This window comes from Gouania willdenowi, chromosome 21 (assembly GCF_900634775.1).
Source record: "Gouania willdenowi chromosome 21, fGouWil2.1, whole genome shotgun sequence".
In the NCBI taxonomy this organism is placed as follows: Eukaryota; Metazoa; Chordata; class Actinopteri; order Blenniiformes; family Gobiesocidae; genus Gouania; species Gouania willdenowi.
The window spans coordinates 26,207,502-26,223,158 of record NC_041064.1 but is presented as its reverse complement, the minus strand read 5'-3'; the positions used below and the strand labels follow the sequence as shown (position 1 = coordinate 26,223,158).

The 15,657-nt window shown below is 38.5% G+C and overlaps 1 protein-coding gene across 4 annotated transcripts in view; it reads right to left on the bottom strand.

Moving 5' to 3' along the window:
• ttf2 (transcription termination factor, RNA polymerase II) overlaps positions 1-15,657 on the bottom strand; it is a 31,440-nt gene that overhangs the window by 698 nt on the left and 15,085 nt on the right. For 3 of the 4 annotated variants that reach the window (XM_028437006.1, XM_028437008.1, XM_028437009.1), the window contains 14 exons: positions 15,349-15,430; positions 13,916-14,041; positions 13,390-13,540; positions 11,228-11,333; positions 10,026-10,210; positions 9,765-9,918; positions 9,345-9,436; positions 8,835-8,920; positions 8,452-8,615; positions 5,327-5,497; positions 4,225-4,283; positions 743-896; positions 525-607; positions 337-411 (listed from right to left, as the gene is read on the bottom strand). In XM_028437006.1, the coding sequence (XP_028292807.1) occupies positions 337-411; positions 525-607; positions 743-896; positions 4,225-4,283; positions 5,327-5,497; positions 8,452-8,615; positions 8,835-8,920; positions 9,345-9,436; positions 9,765-9,918; positions 10,026-10,210; positions 11,228-11,333; positions 13,390-13,540; positions 13,916-14,041; positions 15,349-15,430 (1,688 nt within the window). The remainder of the gene's footprint in view (positions 1-336; positions 412-524; positions 608-742; positions 897-4,224; positions 4,284-5,326; positions 5,498-8,451; positions 8,616-8,834; positions 8,921-9,344; positions 9,437-9,764; positions 9,919-10,025; positions 10,211-11,227; positions 11,334-13,389; positions 13,541-13,915; positions 14,042-15,348; positions 15,431-15,657) is intronic. The other variant, XM_028437007.1, reaches the window with a different exon arrangement.

Genomic DNA, 15,657 nt, shown 5'->3' with positions numbered 1-15,657 from the left:
AGATTGATTTATTGTTCATTGAAAAATACATGACAAGAGGCCCTTGAAAAAAGAATCTCATATTAAATCACAAACGCAATATTGCGGGAAAATTCAAAATTGTTCAGTCCCAATATATATATTTATATATATATATATATAAAATAATGACATGACATTTTTCAAAAAATATTCCTCTCTGTGCATGAAGTTTGCATAACACGTAAATTAGAACAATCTACACAGCCCAGATAGCTGTATTTTCTTGAAGTAATTGAGACATGACTGTCTCTTGCTGAGAAATTCTCCTTCTTGCACAGAGCTTTAATGAAGCCGACTGTCTAACTACTGTGTTACCTGTGAATGGTGACATCTTTAAGCTGTCCGACTCGATAGATGCGATCACAGGCTTGATCCTCAAGTGCTGGATTCCTGTTGGAATTAATATTAACATAATAACTTGTGCATGTTTTTACAGTTGCAGAGTCCGCAGACCTTTTAGAAAATCTGCCCCAAAATGGTTTGATTAATAAAGCACGACTCACCAGTGCATGTCAAGAAGGAAGAGATGATTCCCACCAATGAGATTGAGCCCAACCCCTCCAGCGCAAAGTGAAACCAGCATCACCTGGAGGAGTAAATAAAAGTCAACACTATAAATCCTACCTTCACCCTCACAGAGAGCATTTTTATGAAACAAGAGTCTGGATAATATTATTTGGCAATATTCTTTAATTAATGTTCCATATCTGTGTGATAATACCTGTGGTCCTTTGGGGTTGGTGTTGAATTCTTCCACCAGGTCCATGCGGCGTTTGGGATTGACGGTCCCGTCGATGACAGCGTATTTTAAACCAATCAGCTTCAGATGAACTCCGACGATGTGGAGCATGCTGGTCCATTGGGACACGATCACACTACAAAGTAACAAGTGAAAGGCTTTGAGTGGGCTGCACATGGATTAGCTTTCACAGAACATTACACAGAGGTGGAAGAAGAGGGCAAATATTCAGAAATCATCAGCAACATTAGAATCTTCATAAAAACCAAGTGATATCTCAAAGTCAGCTGTTACAAAAATGCAACTGCAACCCAATATTTAAACAATATCAAATGAGTGGGAGTGCTTTTGTTCTGAAATATCAGCACTGGTGTGATTCGGTCGTAGATAATCACATTAGTGCTGATATCTCAGCACAACAGCACAACCTCAAGTGTGATATTACTTTTATACAACAGTTCTACAAGCGCATTTTATTAGTTAATAGTAATAAGTGGCAAGAGATTATGATTTGTTTATTTATTTAATCATTTGGCTCCGCAAACAAAAATAGTTCCAAAAGTGGAGAGCACAGGCTATGTTTACACTGCAGGTAAATGTGACCCAAATCCGATCTTTTTGCCCATATTCAACCTGTATCTGATCTATTAACTCATTCAGTGCCAGCCATTTACAGATTTTCTACCTGCCTCAGTGCCAGCCGTATTTTGAGCATTTTGACTGATTTTAAAGACCCACAAAATATTTTCTACTATGAGATTCTGAAAGATGAAGCCTGTAGTTTCACCAAAAAAAAAGAATTTGTTTCTGGCTCGTTTCGTTCTTTTGTAATCAGCCGTTGAATATAGCAAGTTTTACACAAATCTTCAGTTTCAGAGCAAAAAGCTGAGAAAACAGGCTTTTTCTAAAAAAAACCCTGTCAGTGACTTTAAAGCTATTTTTTTTGCTTTAGTGACCACTCTAACATCTGAACATTGTTTCCTTATATATATATATAACAAAAAAAAAAAAAAAAACAGACCGGGCTTTTGATAGCAAAACTATTATTATTTATCAATCTGGGTCAGAGTTGAATGGATTTCTTACTGTATTTTGGCATACCTCCAACTTTCTCTCCCATCAGTCTGCACACACGCAACTTCCTCTTCCTCCCGGACATACAGAGTGTCACTGCGTTCCCTGTTTTTTATGGTTTTATCGCACCATTGCCACACTATCCATGAGTTCCACACTTGCTCTGGTCGAGTGTGCGCTGCTGGGAACGTCAACTCTCGTACGTAGTGTCATTTTCTGTCTCATAATCGCCTTTCCTCTCTCCCTCTGAGCTCTGCTGAGCATGGATGATCTCTCATCCAAAGGTCCGCTGCTACCTCTTACATGTCATCTATTATTTTGCTATCTGGCTCACAGGCTGGGGGTATTTCGATGAGACTCCTACGCCATCGCATCCAAACAGTCCGCTGTATAGGATGTAGCAGCCAGCACACTGCAAATGGCTAGAGCAATAAACCAGGCTCTCTTCTTTTTTTTTTTAGTTATGAAGTGCTGACTTCTGTTGAAAAGAAACTTTCTCAGCACAACACACAGTCCTACACTGGACGCCTACATATTTACTTCCGTAAACACCGTACGCGCCTGCAGGGTCATGGGTCACCTTAGGACCTCTTCTGCGCATTAAACAGGCTGTGGCTTAATGTGTAACAGGCCAATCATATGGCTTCTTACATTTTCTCCACATTTTTAAACCAATTGCAGAGCTACTGATATGTGTGCGCATACGCAGTGTTCAAACAAGAGTGGAAAAAATGTAAGAAGCCACATGATTGGCTGAAAGCAAACACACTTGATTGGCTGATGAATCTGTCAATCACTTTTATCAGCCAATGGTGATGTTTGTTGACCCGCGACGTCAGGGCAGTCTCAAAAATTCACCGCACACATTTCTCTCACAAATACACAGAGGTTTCACAGCACAGAAGCAGTTTGTAAATGCACATTCAGCAATTTGCATTATCTGTAGATTTATATTACAAGTGTGCCTCAATCAAAATAATATTTGTGAAGTAGAGCATGTGCATTTCAGAATTGATATTACAAGTTTGCATAAAATAAGTATTTGCGAAACAGATCGTTGCATTTGTGAATCTGAAATACAACTGTGAAACAAAGCATGTGCATTCATGAAAAACCCTGCAAGAGTTCATTCATTATGATACTGTTCTGATTCCATACTGGTCGGTCACGGTATGAGTGGCTGCTAATGATGGCTGGGCAGAAAGTGTTGAAGTGTTCAGACTTAAGTGTCTGTTACTCAGAGGTCAGCTGACCACCTATAGTATATCCAGCACACAGAGGTCTGACAGGTAGTGAACAACATGTAGCGGACTCAGATTAGATAGATAAAAAAAATTTGAAAAGCTGTAACTCACAAAAAATGTGTAAATGATACATCTCAACAGCAGCGCAGACGTTCATGTGTGAATGTATTGTATTATTTTGGTAGTGTGTCTAATAAATCCATAGAATTTAAAGCATCAACTATGTAGTAATGTGCATACGCCACCTCAGGACTTGACGTGAAAGACCGCACATTTCCACGTCAACTCCAGTTTCGGGACATCAGGGGCCTAATGTACAAAGACTTGCGTACGTTTCAATCCAGAGACAGGCGTACGCTCGTAAAAATTCAGATGTTTAAACCTGTGCATAGAACTGGATCCACGCACCTCTCCTTTGAACATCTAAATCAGTGTGAATGTGAGCGCACATATGTCCCCTCCCTGTTCATGCCCACATTTACATATGTAAATCATATTGAAATGAGATTGGTGCTGGGATTCCCCTTAGGGTAGGTAGAAAAAGCTGCATCTCTCACCGCCACCACCACCACCATTTTGTCGTGGATTTTGACGTACGCACGTTCTTGGGCGTACATACCTTTTGGACATGAGGCCCCAGGATTTTGCCATACGCACGTTCTTGGGCATACGTACTTTTTGTACATGAGGCCCCAGGTCTTTTGTTCCGAGTTTGCATGTTCTCTCTTAGTGTGAGTAGATTACAAATAAATTGATTCAAGTTATTCCTTCAATTAAAAACAACATGTTTAATTTAAAGCTGATCAATTAAGTAGGTAAAGAAGATGAAGCCAAATTAATCAAATTTAAGTTTCTTAGAATGGCTACATTGTACCATATAAAAAGAAAATAATGAGTTTTGTACTGACAAAATTACACAGTGCAGCAATTGAAAAATATTTGGTGGTTGATTATCATTTTGTTTATCTGTTAATACAAAGACAGAAAGTCACTATTCACAGAATAAAAACAATGACGTGCAACCCTGCTAGAAAAAACAGCCAAAAATGAGAACAGTGTTGAAATTAAGCAAAGAGGAAGATAAACATTGACATGCAGAAGATTGTCTGAGTAAATAAAGTGTGACTGAGACTCATTTTGTTTCACCTTTTTTGATCGTCACCGGTCTGTCTGATTGAATTCAGCTCTGAGATGACAGCAGTAATCTGGAAATGTAATAAAGAAAACCATCACGCCAAAAAAAATCTATATTTGGTACATCATGTATTTTACTACTGAGCACATGACTGTTAAAGAACAGGATAATAATGCATTGTCAACGTTATCCAAACCTATTTTCACGCCCTGTTTGATATCAGGTAAACAACTGATCAAACAGTTACAGACCAGTATTCTTCTTACTTTCATAAGATGAAATGCACAGGTGAAAGTAATGGATTACAAGTACTCACGTAACGTTACTGTAATTGAGTTGCTTTTATGGGTACTTGAACTTTACTTGTACTTAAGTACAGTATGTCTTAAAAGAAGTAACGTGATTTATTACATTTCTACACCCAACTGAATAAATTATAATTTTTTTGTTTAAAATGATCAATGGACATTGTGAAACTACAAAAAATGAAATGACCAGACAACAATGAAATAATTCATGTCGTGTCATTTCTGATCAACGCCAACTTTCTTGGGTTAAGGTTGGAGTTTCTACCTATTATGTTGTTATCCACATAGCACATTTGGCATGGCACTGTTTAAGAGTTCATAAATGTAGCTATACTTAGAGCTTGATAATTTTTTAAAATTTTGAATTGAATTCATTTAAAAAAAAAAAAAGAATTGTTCATTTTGACAAACCTTTTATTTCATACAGATGCCTTTGTGTAAGATAAATGAAGTTCCAATTGTGCAAGAGTTGGTCTCTTTTTTTTAAGTTTATGCATGATATGGTTACTGTATGCAGGGAAACAGTGGCAAGATTTATTACCAAAAATAAACATGGAGGGTTAAAATAACAAGTAAATTTTACTTTGAGTAATAATTAATTGAGCTACTTTTTACTTGTATCCAAGTACTTTATGTATGACTTACTTGTACTTGAGTACAATTTTAACCAAGTAACAGTACTTGTACTCGAATAGATATATCGGTACTCTTTACACCTCTGATGCAATGGTCTTAGTAGTTGCTCTCAATGATTGTTGCATTTGGAATATCAGTAAGAGACTTACTTAAGATCAAGTGTACTTACCTTGGTGCTTTTGCACGTCTCCTCAAACAGTTGGAAGGAGAAACGGGTTCCGTTAAGGGTCACGGTGTCTTTGGGGTCAGATGAAGGACTGGAGGAGAGTGACAGAGCGTTAAGTTGTTCCTCCAAAGACAAGACGATTCCGTCGCCCATCAGCTCTGAGGAGTCCAATGTCTGTGGAGATAAGACAAACATGAAAATAAACACATTGGTGTTTTTCTAAATGCAGATTGTAGTTTAAAATACATATTAGAAGAGTTCTAGGATAGAGGTTTGAGACCCAAAAAGTTGTTTGCCTTAGCCCTAAAAAAAGAAATGTATTGTGCTTTTATGGTGAGGAGGATTTATGTAGTGCTGAATAAGCCCATTAAAAAAAGCTCTTTTTTTTTTCATTGTTTTTCTAAAACACAACTTTTTTTATCTGTGGATCAATAACCTTAACAATAAACATACTAACACAGAACATGTGGGGACCTGAGTGGATTATTGATAATGTTGTGATCGTGAGATAAAACCATCAACTAACCGAGCCAAACGGGTCATCCCTGTGTGTCGGGAGGAGGGGGGTGTGGAGGGGGGGTACAAAACACCCCCAGTCTGTGAGCCAGATAGCAAAATAATAGGTGACATGTAAGAGGTAGCAGCGCACCTTTGGATGAGAAATCATCCATGCTCAGCAGAGCTCAGAGGGAGAGAGGAAAGGCGTTTATGAGACAGAAAATGTACGTACGAGAGTTGACGTTCCCAGCAGCGCACACTCGACCAAAGCATGTGTGGAACTCATGGATAGTGTGGCGATGGTGAATTGAAACCATAAAAAAAACGGGGCAAGCAGTGATACTCTGCATGTCGGGGGGAGGAGGAAGTTGCGTGTGTGCAGACTGATGGGAGAGAAAGTTGAAGGAATGCCAAAATACAGTAAGAAATACATTCAACTCAGATAGCAAAATAATAATAATTTTGCCATCAAAAGCCCTGTCTCAGTGTTATTTTTTTTATGTTTTATATAAGGAAACAATGTTCAGATGTAAGAGTTGTCACTAAAGCAAAAAATAGCAGGGTTTTTTTTTTTACAAAAAGGCTTTTTTCTCAGCTTTTTGCTTTGAAACTGAAGATTTGTGTAAAACTTGCTCTATTCAACAGCTGATTAAAAAGAACAAAATGAGCCAGAAACAAATGTTTTTTTTTTATGAAAGTAGAGGCTTCAATCTTTCAGAATCTGGTGTCAGATTTCAGATAGTCATAGTAGAAAATATTCTGTGGGTCTTTAAAATTAGTCAAAATGCTGGCACTGAGGGGGGTAAAAAATCTGAAAATGGCTGGCACTGAATGAGTTAATGAGGACACTGGCCTATCAATTTGTTGGAGGTTCAGCACTGATATGTACCTAGATGCACTTGTTATTCACGGTACAATTCCTGTATTAGCTTCCACTGCTTCCCTGCTGATAATGCAGCGCATCAGCAATGGCTAGCCAAAATCCAGAGAGATAACTTCACTCCAAGTAGGGACACAAGAGTATGTAGCCGGCATTTCTAACCCAGTGATATTGAGCTTAAACTACAGGGAAAGAGGCTGCTGAAAAGGGGGGCTGTGCCAGTTTTATTTGAGTGTAACAACTACTCATTGCCTTAGCCAAGAAGCGGTGTGTGGGAACGTATATGGCCACGGCAGGAGGGCATTGTGGGTGCAGAACCAACTGATGACTCTTCGGAATAGGACATGGAGGTGATGGCGCCGGACCACGATTATTGTGCTTCGCCGGCAACTGGTGTAATGGCCAACGAGTTGCAAACTGAAAACGAGGAACTGTGGAGACAACTTGAGCTGGCTCTGAGTCAAATAGAGCGGATGCAGCTGCGGACGCGTTTTTGTCAGGTGCGCTTTGCTAACTCAGATGACCAAATTCGCCATTGAGTTTGCATTTTATATTCTGTATTTAGTTATTAGTAACCATTGCATGTAGTATTCAAAGTTAAGTCAGCATTTCAACTAATACAATACAGAAAAAAAATATGCATCATATTTAGATTTTTTTTTGGAAGTGTGATGCGCTTACAGCTAAGTTTCTAGCCAGCTCCCTAAACATTCAGTGCTGCTCGCGTAGAAGAGCCATCACATACTGTACAGTCAAAATCCAAAACACTTTTATGCACCGTCATATGAGGCACAGCGCAGCGAAAGCTGTCAGAGACTCGGCCGCTCACACTCTCCCGTCTTTGGACCAGTGAGCCCTCGGTGTCAGGGGAAAGTCCATTAGAGCAGTCTACGGCGCCATTCAGCAACTGTTTTGCAACATTTGATGATGAATGACCTTCACAATTGCCATCAAAGCGCCATTGTTTTCAGTCGGCGAGGAACGGAACCGGAAGTGTTGAGAATCACACCATCGAATGCGAAAGTACATTTTTGTTGCCCAGTGCAACAAGCCAATTGCAGAAGGGAATAATTAATCCCCAGCATCATTACAGAGACTTGTTCTTTTTGGTTTTAACCTCAACATCTTTTATAAGTTGTCCAACATCTAGATTTTTTTCTTTTCAGGTTTAAACTCACTAAACATTCACAATACACATTTCAGCCAAACATTTCTCTTGCAGTTTATTCAAACTAATTTGTGGCAGCCATGGCTCAGAGGAAGAGTGGGTCATCCAATAACCCAAGGGTTGGTGGTTTGAATCCCACTCCCTCCCACTCATTGCTGTTGTGTCTTGGCAAGGCACTTTACCGTCAATGCCTCGTATGAACGGGTATGACTTGTGCACGAATGATGGTGGTGGTCAGATAATTGGGAGCCACGCATCAGTCAGTATGCCCCAGGTCATCTGTGGCTACAATGTAGCTTACCACTACCGGTATGACTGGTGTAAATTAATAATGGTTTCCATTTGAGTTTTATGGAAGAAAAAAAAATTGTTATATAAACCCAAGCCATTTTATAAAAGGAAATGTTTTGGGTCTAAAAGCCTGTTGAGAAACAGCATGTTAAGGAATATCAGAATGAACCCAATCACGCTGCATTTACGATACAACTGCCATAATAATAAAGAATCTCGCCCCATGCTGTGATTGTTTTTGAGATTTTGTCATTACATGATAGGATGTGTGTATCGATCTTAAGCGCTTACCTTCTTCAGCAGAGAGATGTGACAGCAGCACTGTCGGAGGCGCAGCAGCAAAGACAGAATGTGGACGGTGCTGGACGCCTGCTGGGGCTGCTGGGGACTCGACACGGCACCGTCACCCTGAGACATGCCAAACTCCTGAGCCACTGCAAATGAACAGACCAAATCTGTTTAACACAAAAAATAATATTGTCAAAGAGCTATAGTAACATGTTCCATTCATGCTTGAAGAATTTTTAAACATATTTCTTCTTCTTCTTCAATAGTCTTAGAGGAAATGACTTTGTCTCGCTGCATGCGATATCCAGACAGTGATTTAAAAATGTTAACCCATGTCTTATTGTCACATCATCTGGATAGTAAATGTCAGACATCACATACGTCACCTTTTTCAAAAGGATTCAAGCTGGAGCAGCTTTTCTGCTTTATGTCATTTCCTTCATGTCTCTTTAGGTAGTTTTGCAGAGTCGATCTGTAGTGGAAGAAAAAAAAAATCATTAATTTCATCAAAGTTGTGCAAGCATAAATACAAGCTTTTATTGAGAAAACAAACATTAAAACAGTAAATAATCTACCTAAAACATTTATGACATCAGCCATGACAATGCATTCGATAGAAAATCTGCATTATGTAATAACTCTACCAAATCAGCTCAAATTATTGTAATTATAGAAAAAGCATGGGGCATTGCTTGTATTTGTGTGTCAATAATAATATGTTGCAATATGTAATATTGTCTTCTATCTACATAATCAAAGGTTTGACTTTATGCATTCTGGCTTTGACTCAAAAAATTTCATACTTCAGTACTATCAGTTAATTTATTTATATCTTAGAATAGTTAACAAAGCAAATTTAGGTGATGGAAAAACTAAAAATGAGTGGGTTTTTGTACCTGGACTGGGTGAAAACCACATCATACACAGCCTGTTCGTCCTCTGACAGCTTGAGCCGGTGAACTTCACAGGTACGCTTAGGCAGAGATACCTGAAATAATAAAAAAGAAAAATGAGCTCACTTTTCATGAGTCAAAGACAGTTAAACACATTCTTGAAAGTAACAAGGACACCCTGATTAGCATCAACACTTGGATGACCTCAAGGAAGCCAGGAGGATCACAGTCACTCGGGTGTTACTTGTGTCCTGCTCTATACACCTGATAACAGCAGCAAATGCTACATCCGGCAGTTCAAATGCATTAGCTTCAGGTGACTTTGAGCAAGAAAAGGTCAGAAACCTGCAGGACAAAAGCCCTCCAGGACCAGGATCGTCTTCCTCTGCTCTGCACAGCTCTGTGCTAAATGTGGGTCTTTACCAGAGGTTTTCCAGCTGAATCCAGCTGGTCTTTTGTTCGTCGGAGCAGCAGAGAATTTGTCAGGAGGTTTAGCCTCTCTCTGCCTCTCCTGGAGCCGTTGTCCACCTGAGCCTTCCACAGTTTGTACTCGTCAAACGGAGAACACCTCAAAAACCTTAAACAAAAACAGCAAGTCAAGCTAATCCTCCAGTCGAGACTCCACCCAAATCAAAAACAATGTGCAAATCTTAGGCAGTCAAAAACAACTGGTTTGCTTCGTACTTGAGCAGCGAATACATGTCCAGAAGGTTGTTCTGGATCGGAGTCCCAGTCACTGCCCAGCGAGCGCTGGCCCTCAGTTGGCAGACGGCCATGGAGGTTTGAACTTTTGGGTTTTTGATGTTATGTGCCTCATCGAGGACCAGGCGGGCCCACGCGACTCGCAGCAGAGGTCCCAAACGAGGCGACTGATAAAAGTTAGGAGCAAAATACATTTGCAGAAATTTTATTCAAAGAAAGTCAAATAATGTAATTTTTTGGCGCAGCTCACTTATTATAGATCAGTAAAAGTGACCACGTCATGTGACTGGCCACAACACAACCAGGATTGCATTAGTGTGTTATCTCGGCTCGGATGAGGCCGACTTTATTGCTGGTGTGGCATGTTACATTTTTTTTTTGTTCAAATTGTTTTTATATTGTAGATTGTGCAAACATAATACAAAACAAAAAACAATGTCATTTTATTTTTGCTTATAACCAACCTCCCCCTCCCCCAGAACACTCCCACCCTGTTGCACCTTAAAAACATTTAAATACAATAAATATTTATATTCAAGTACCATTAGAATAGAAATATGAATACAACATTATTCTGATAGAAAAGGGATCCACCTGTTTCATTTGATCCAAGATTGGGTTGCCAAAGAGTGAAAAACTTAATGGCACAACCTCTTATAGAATATTGTATTTTTTCCAGTGTTAGATGATGTACGAAATCAATAAACCACATTCTAAAAGATGGAGGGCATTTGTCTTTCCATTTAAGCAGTATAAGCCCTTGGGCAATAAGTGTAATAAAAGCAATCACATCTTTTTGCTTTTGATTAAATTTAGAAAATTGTTGTACAATGCCAAATATTGCAATTGTGGCCTCCGGTTCAACAGTAATCCTAATAAATCAGAAAGAAATCTGAATATGTATTCTCAAAAGTGTGTCAATTTTGAGCAAAACCAAAACATGTGATAGTGTCGCTGGCTCAGTTTCACAGCGATCACAGTTGGGGTCTAGGTCAGGTTTAAATGTGTCCCATTTTTTAATTCCTCTTGAATAAAGAAAGAAAAAAATAAATTAAATAACAAATTAATTCTAAATGAGCTACAACAATTTGTATCTACAAAAGAAATGGACTATGACTTAATTAAATTAATTATTACTTTCAATCTCATAACTATTTTATATTATCTCATATTCCTTTTTTTACCACGTCATCAGAGTCCTTGGTGGGTTTATCAGCTGCCTCCTTCAGAACTGGACCCTCCTTTGACACCAGACTGTATGTGGTTACCACCACATCATAATCAGCCAGCCTGAAACACAGAAAACTGCAATAAGATTTCTATAACTGCAATCTAAGCATTGAGTGAAGGGAAATCTGTGATAATAACATCAATAATCTGTAACTGGAGTAATCATGTAGCAATTACATTAATCATTTGATACTGGTGAAACAATAAAGTTGAGAATTAATGTCCTGAAAAATTTCCTTGCAATAATGGGGGTCAGAGGGAATGGTAGCCCCCCTCAAAAGGCTAACCTCAGCTTTAAAGACTGACAATTAAAAAACCTGGAAACTGTTTTTTATGTACTGCCAAACCATGACACAGAAAGACAATCAATCTTGTTTAGCTGACGCTTTTATCCAAAGCAACATACAATACTAGCAGTTAGGATCCCACAGTGATGGCCCACGTTGGATTTGAACATGTGACCCTCCGATTAAAAGCCCACTTCATTAACAGTTACGCAAAAATTGGGCGAGATAATAAATAAATAAGATAAGTTAATATAGCTAGTTAATAAGTTTTACAGTTTTTGTTAAAAACAGTGACTTAATAATTTGCAGTAGGTTTAAATGTACAAAAGTTTCTTCAGTAATGGGCCTAGATTTTGGTGGAAGTTAGAAAGCTGTAGCACTAATGTTTGATTTGTTAGGAACTTTTAAGATTTTTAACTTTCGAGGCTTGCTGTGGCATCACCATTTGGACTATTTGCCTGTTTTTGCAGCGTTGGTTCCTGATCTGTGGTTCACAGATTAACCAGCTTGTGATACTTTGATGTCCTCTCTTTATCCAGTTCCATTCTCCTCTTCCAGTCCAGCAGAGTGCTGCCAACTCTGAATCTGGTTCTGCTGGAAGTTTTATTCTGTTAAAATTGAGTTTTTCCTGCTCCTTCATTGCTGATGCTTCCTCATGTGGAAATGTTGTTTTTTTTTAAACATATAGCATATGTTTTAAAACATATGCTATAATTTTTTGATGAGTGCATTGTAGGGCTGGGCGATATGGCCTTTTATAAATACCGCGATATTTTTAGGCCATGTCACGATACACGATATATATCTCGATATTTTGCATTACCCTTGAATTAACACTTTGATGCACAAAATCACACCAGTATGATGATTCTATATGTCTACATTAAAACATTCTTGATCATACTGCATTAATATATGCCAATTTTAAACTTTCATGCAAAAAAGGGGATATCACAACTAAGTCAAAGTTGACATAACTGTATTTATTAAACAGTGAGTGGCTCAAACATAAAATTGTCAACAGAAAGTGCACGTTCTGTGCAAAATTGTCACAGAGACATTTCAAAACAAGACATTAGTGCAGGATGCAACTCACATGGCATTTCAAAACACAAAATTAAAGTGCACTTTTTGTACATAATGCCACTACAATATTTTAAAACAAATAGTGCCCTTTTGTGCATGTTGTCATTAAGATGACATTTCAAAAAAAAAAAAAAAAAAAAAGTCCGCGAGTTTAACGGTATGGTCATTTTCAACACCGCACAGACTACAAGCTGCGATATATCGAGTATATTCGATATATCGCCCAGCCCTAGTGCCATGGGATGATGTCTTGTTTTTGGCGCTATAGAAATTAGGTTAAATTTAACAGAATAGAATTAAAGAGTAACCAAACCCCTGCTTTCTGCTGATCCGCCACTAGGGGGGAAATTCAAAAAATGCCACAAGTTCTTTGTTTTTTGCTTCCGGACTAGGATTAATAAACAGCACTAATTAATACCCAAATACATATGTATTCAGCAGAAAAAAGGGTTTAGTTACTCTTCAAGGGTCAAACTTGTGTCTTTTCTGGTGTAACACATTTGTAGACGAAAGCATTTACAGTTATCCCAGTCATCACTCATCCACACCCCCAATAACCCCATGGCCCCACCCTACCATGGTTGAAAAGTACTTGCAACCAAATAAGTGTGGTCACCCCTCATATACCTTTGTTTCATGTCGAAGCGACCCCAATGCTCTGAGACACATTTCGTTATGTTGGGATAATAGTGATCACAATAGAGTTCACCGCTTTAACATAAGGTTGTCAGTGATTTTCTTACACTTTGGCACTTTTCTCCCGGTTGGGTCCGTGGTAGAGATACACTGTCAGTTTGCCTTTCTTTATGTGTCTGTCAATCTCTCTTTTCCAGTGGTGAACCAGAGACGCAGGACAGATGATCAGGGTTCCTTTGGAAAGGACGAGGCTGGAGTCTGGAATATATATAAAAAAAAGCACATAATCAGAACAAACATTACCTGGTCAATTTATGTTTTCATTTAAACTGAATGTTTCTAGGGATTTATAACTTTCTTAAAATATCATCCTTGATTTTAAAATTAGTCTTCCTCTGGATTAGCAAAAGACTATTAAAAGCTTGGCCTTTCTTCCATTCCTGCAATAAACTTATGCTTATTTTTATGTTTTTTGACCCATTTCTGTATATAAAGTACAGTTATCTTTTTATGAAGTCTTGAATTGATTCAAAGGCTCTTCTTCAAAATGACTAACTTTACTGTAATTTAGATTGAAATAGACTTCATATCATTTACTTAGTGTTGATAAAGCTGATAAGAGATTGTAATCACCAGTTTTGGATATCCAGGTCTTCAGCTTCGTTTCCTTCTTTTTTCCATCTTCCTCTTCAGCTTTGCTCTTCTGGCCAAGTATGAGAGCCACCATAGTCAGGGTTTTCCCCAGACCCATATCATCGGCTGCACCCAGAATAAACAACAACTTGGGTGATTTAAAGTGGACATATTATGAAAAATCCACTTTTGCAGTTTTTTTTTTTTTTAATCACATGATGTAACTTGAGTGTTCAATGGCACACAAAATGTGAAATAAAATCACATTTTGTTTGTGGTCTGTGTAAGTCTTATAATGCAGAGAAAATTGCTCTGTTTCAAATGTTCTAAGTTTGTGACGTCCCAAGCTAAAGTCCGCCATTGTTTTTTATTTTGCTAGCAAAGGAGTGAAGGTGCGCTCACACTCGGGGTGTGTATTCCCTGGCATCTGGCGATACGATTCGTATATTAAAGTATAAGGCGACTATTGAGAATTTCTTTTAAATATATGACTTAAACAACTAATCTGTAAATTTGTACACCTTCATGAGAACATTATAAGATAAAATATATTTTATTGGCATATTTTACACTCAAAACATTGGCTTTAACATGCCATGTGCCAACAACTTAAAATAAACAAATTACATACAATCTGCCTGTGGCTTTTAAACCACCTTTGACTTTAGTGCAACTTAACTGAGGTATATGCCTAGAACAACAAATAAATGCAGAAAATTAGTACTTTCTTTTTACATTTTTTTGAAAAAACACAAGCTGGTCAACGTGCCCAGCATCGATATGGATGCATTTTGAATTCATCTGAAAATTCCGCGATGTAATCTCTAATATCACAGAATCGATTTTTTTCAACACCCCTAGTTCACACCGAAGGCGACTGTAGTCACTTCAATCACCCGTGATGAGTCGCTTGAACATAATGGTGCTTTTTGGTCACTCCATCGCTGCAGTGAACAGTGAACAGTGTGTGTGTGTGTGTGTGTGTGTGTGTGTGTGTGTGTGTGTGTGTGTGTGTGTGTGGAGCAGGGTGACAGGGGAGAGAGATGGCTGATCACTTCTTCTCCGGCCTATGTTTACAGCACTTATCATTCAAATGATCAACTTACGGAGTTACTAAAGGATGAGTTCACTCAGAATTTACGCTTATTTAAGAAGTTAAACGCTTTAATTTTGCCCCGGTAAAATGAGGAAGCCTCCCGCTGCAGCCGTGTTATTGGGGAGGGGCTGCTGCCTCGGTTCTACAGACAGTGAAGGACAGGGGATTTGTCGCAGAAAAGAGGTGCGGGGAAGGGGGAGGTATATGCAAATCCAGGGACACAATACTGGGTCTTAAACCTCCCCTCTTGCTTAATTCATGTTATGTTTTGACCAAACACCAGCACAGATATGTAATTTAGACCACAGGGAGCTATTTTAAAAGGTGACAAATATACCTAGAATTCCTCCACATGGTTTCTGTGTTTCTCTCCAGAGGAGCCAGGCCAACGCTCTCCTTTGGTGGGGGAGGAGTGGCACCTGATCAGCCAATCACAGGAGAGTGTGTGGTTAGGAGAGTACCAAATGAACCAATCACAAATTAGTCGAGTTGCCACTTGTCACATCCTGAAACAATCAAAGTTGCCTTTTCTATATAACGCTTTAGAAAGTAGAACCATTATGATCTATAAATTATGAAACACAATTTAAAGTTTTTGCTTTTGCTAGACTTTTTCTTTACATTTCAAAAGATGTTTTAGTAGAAA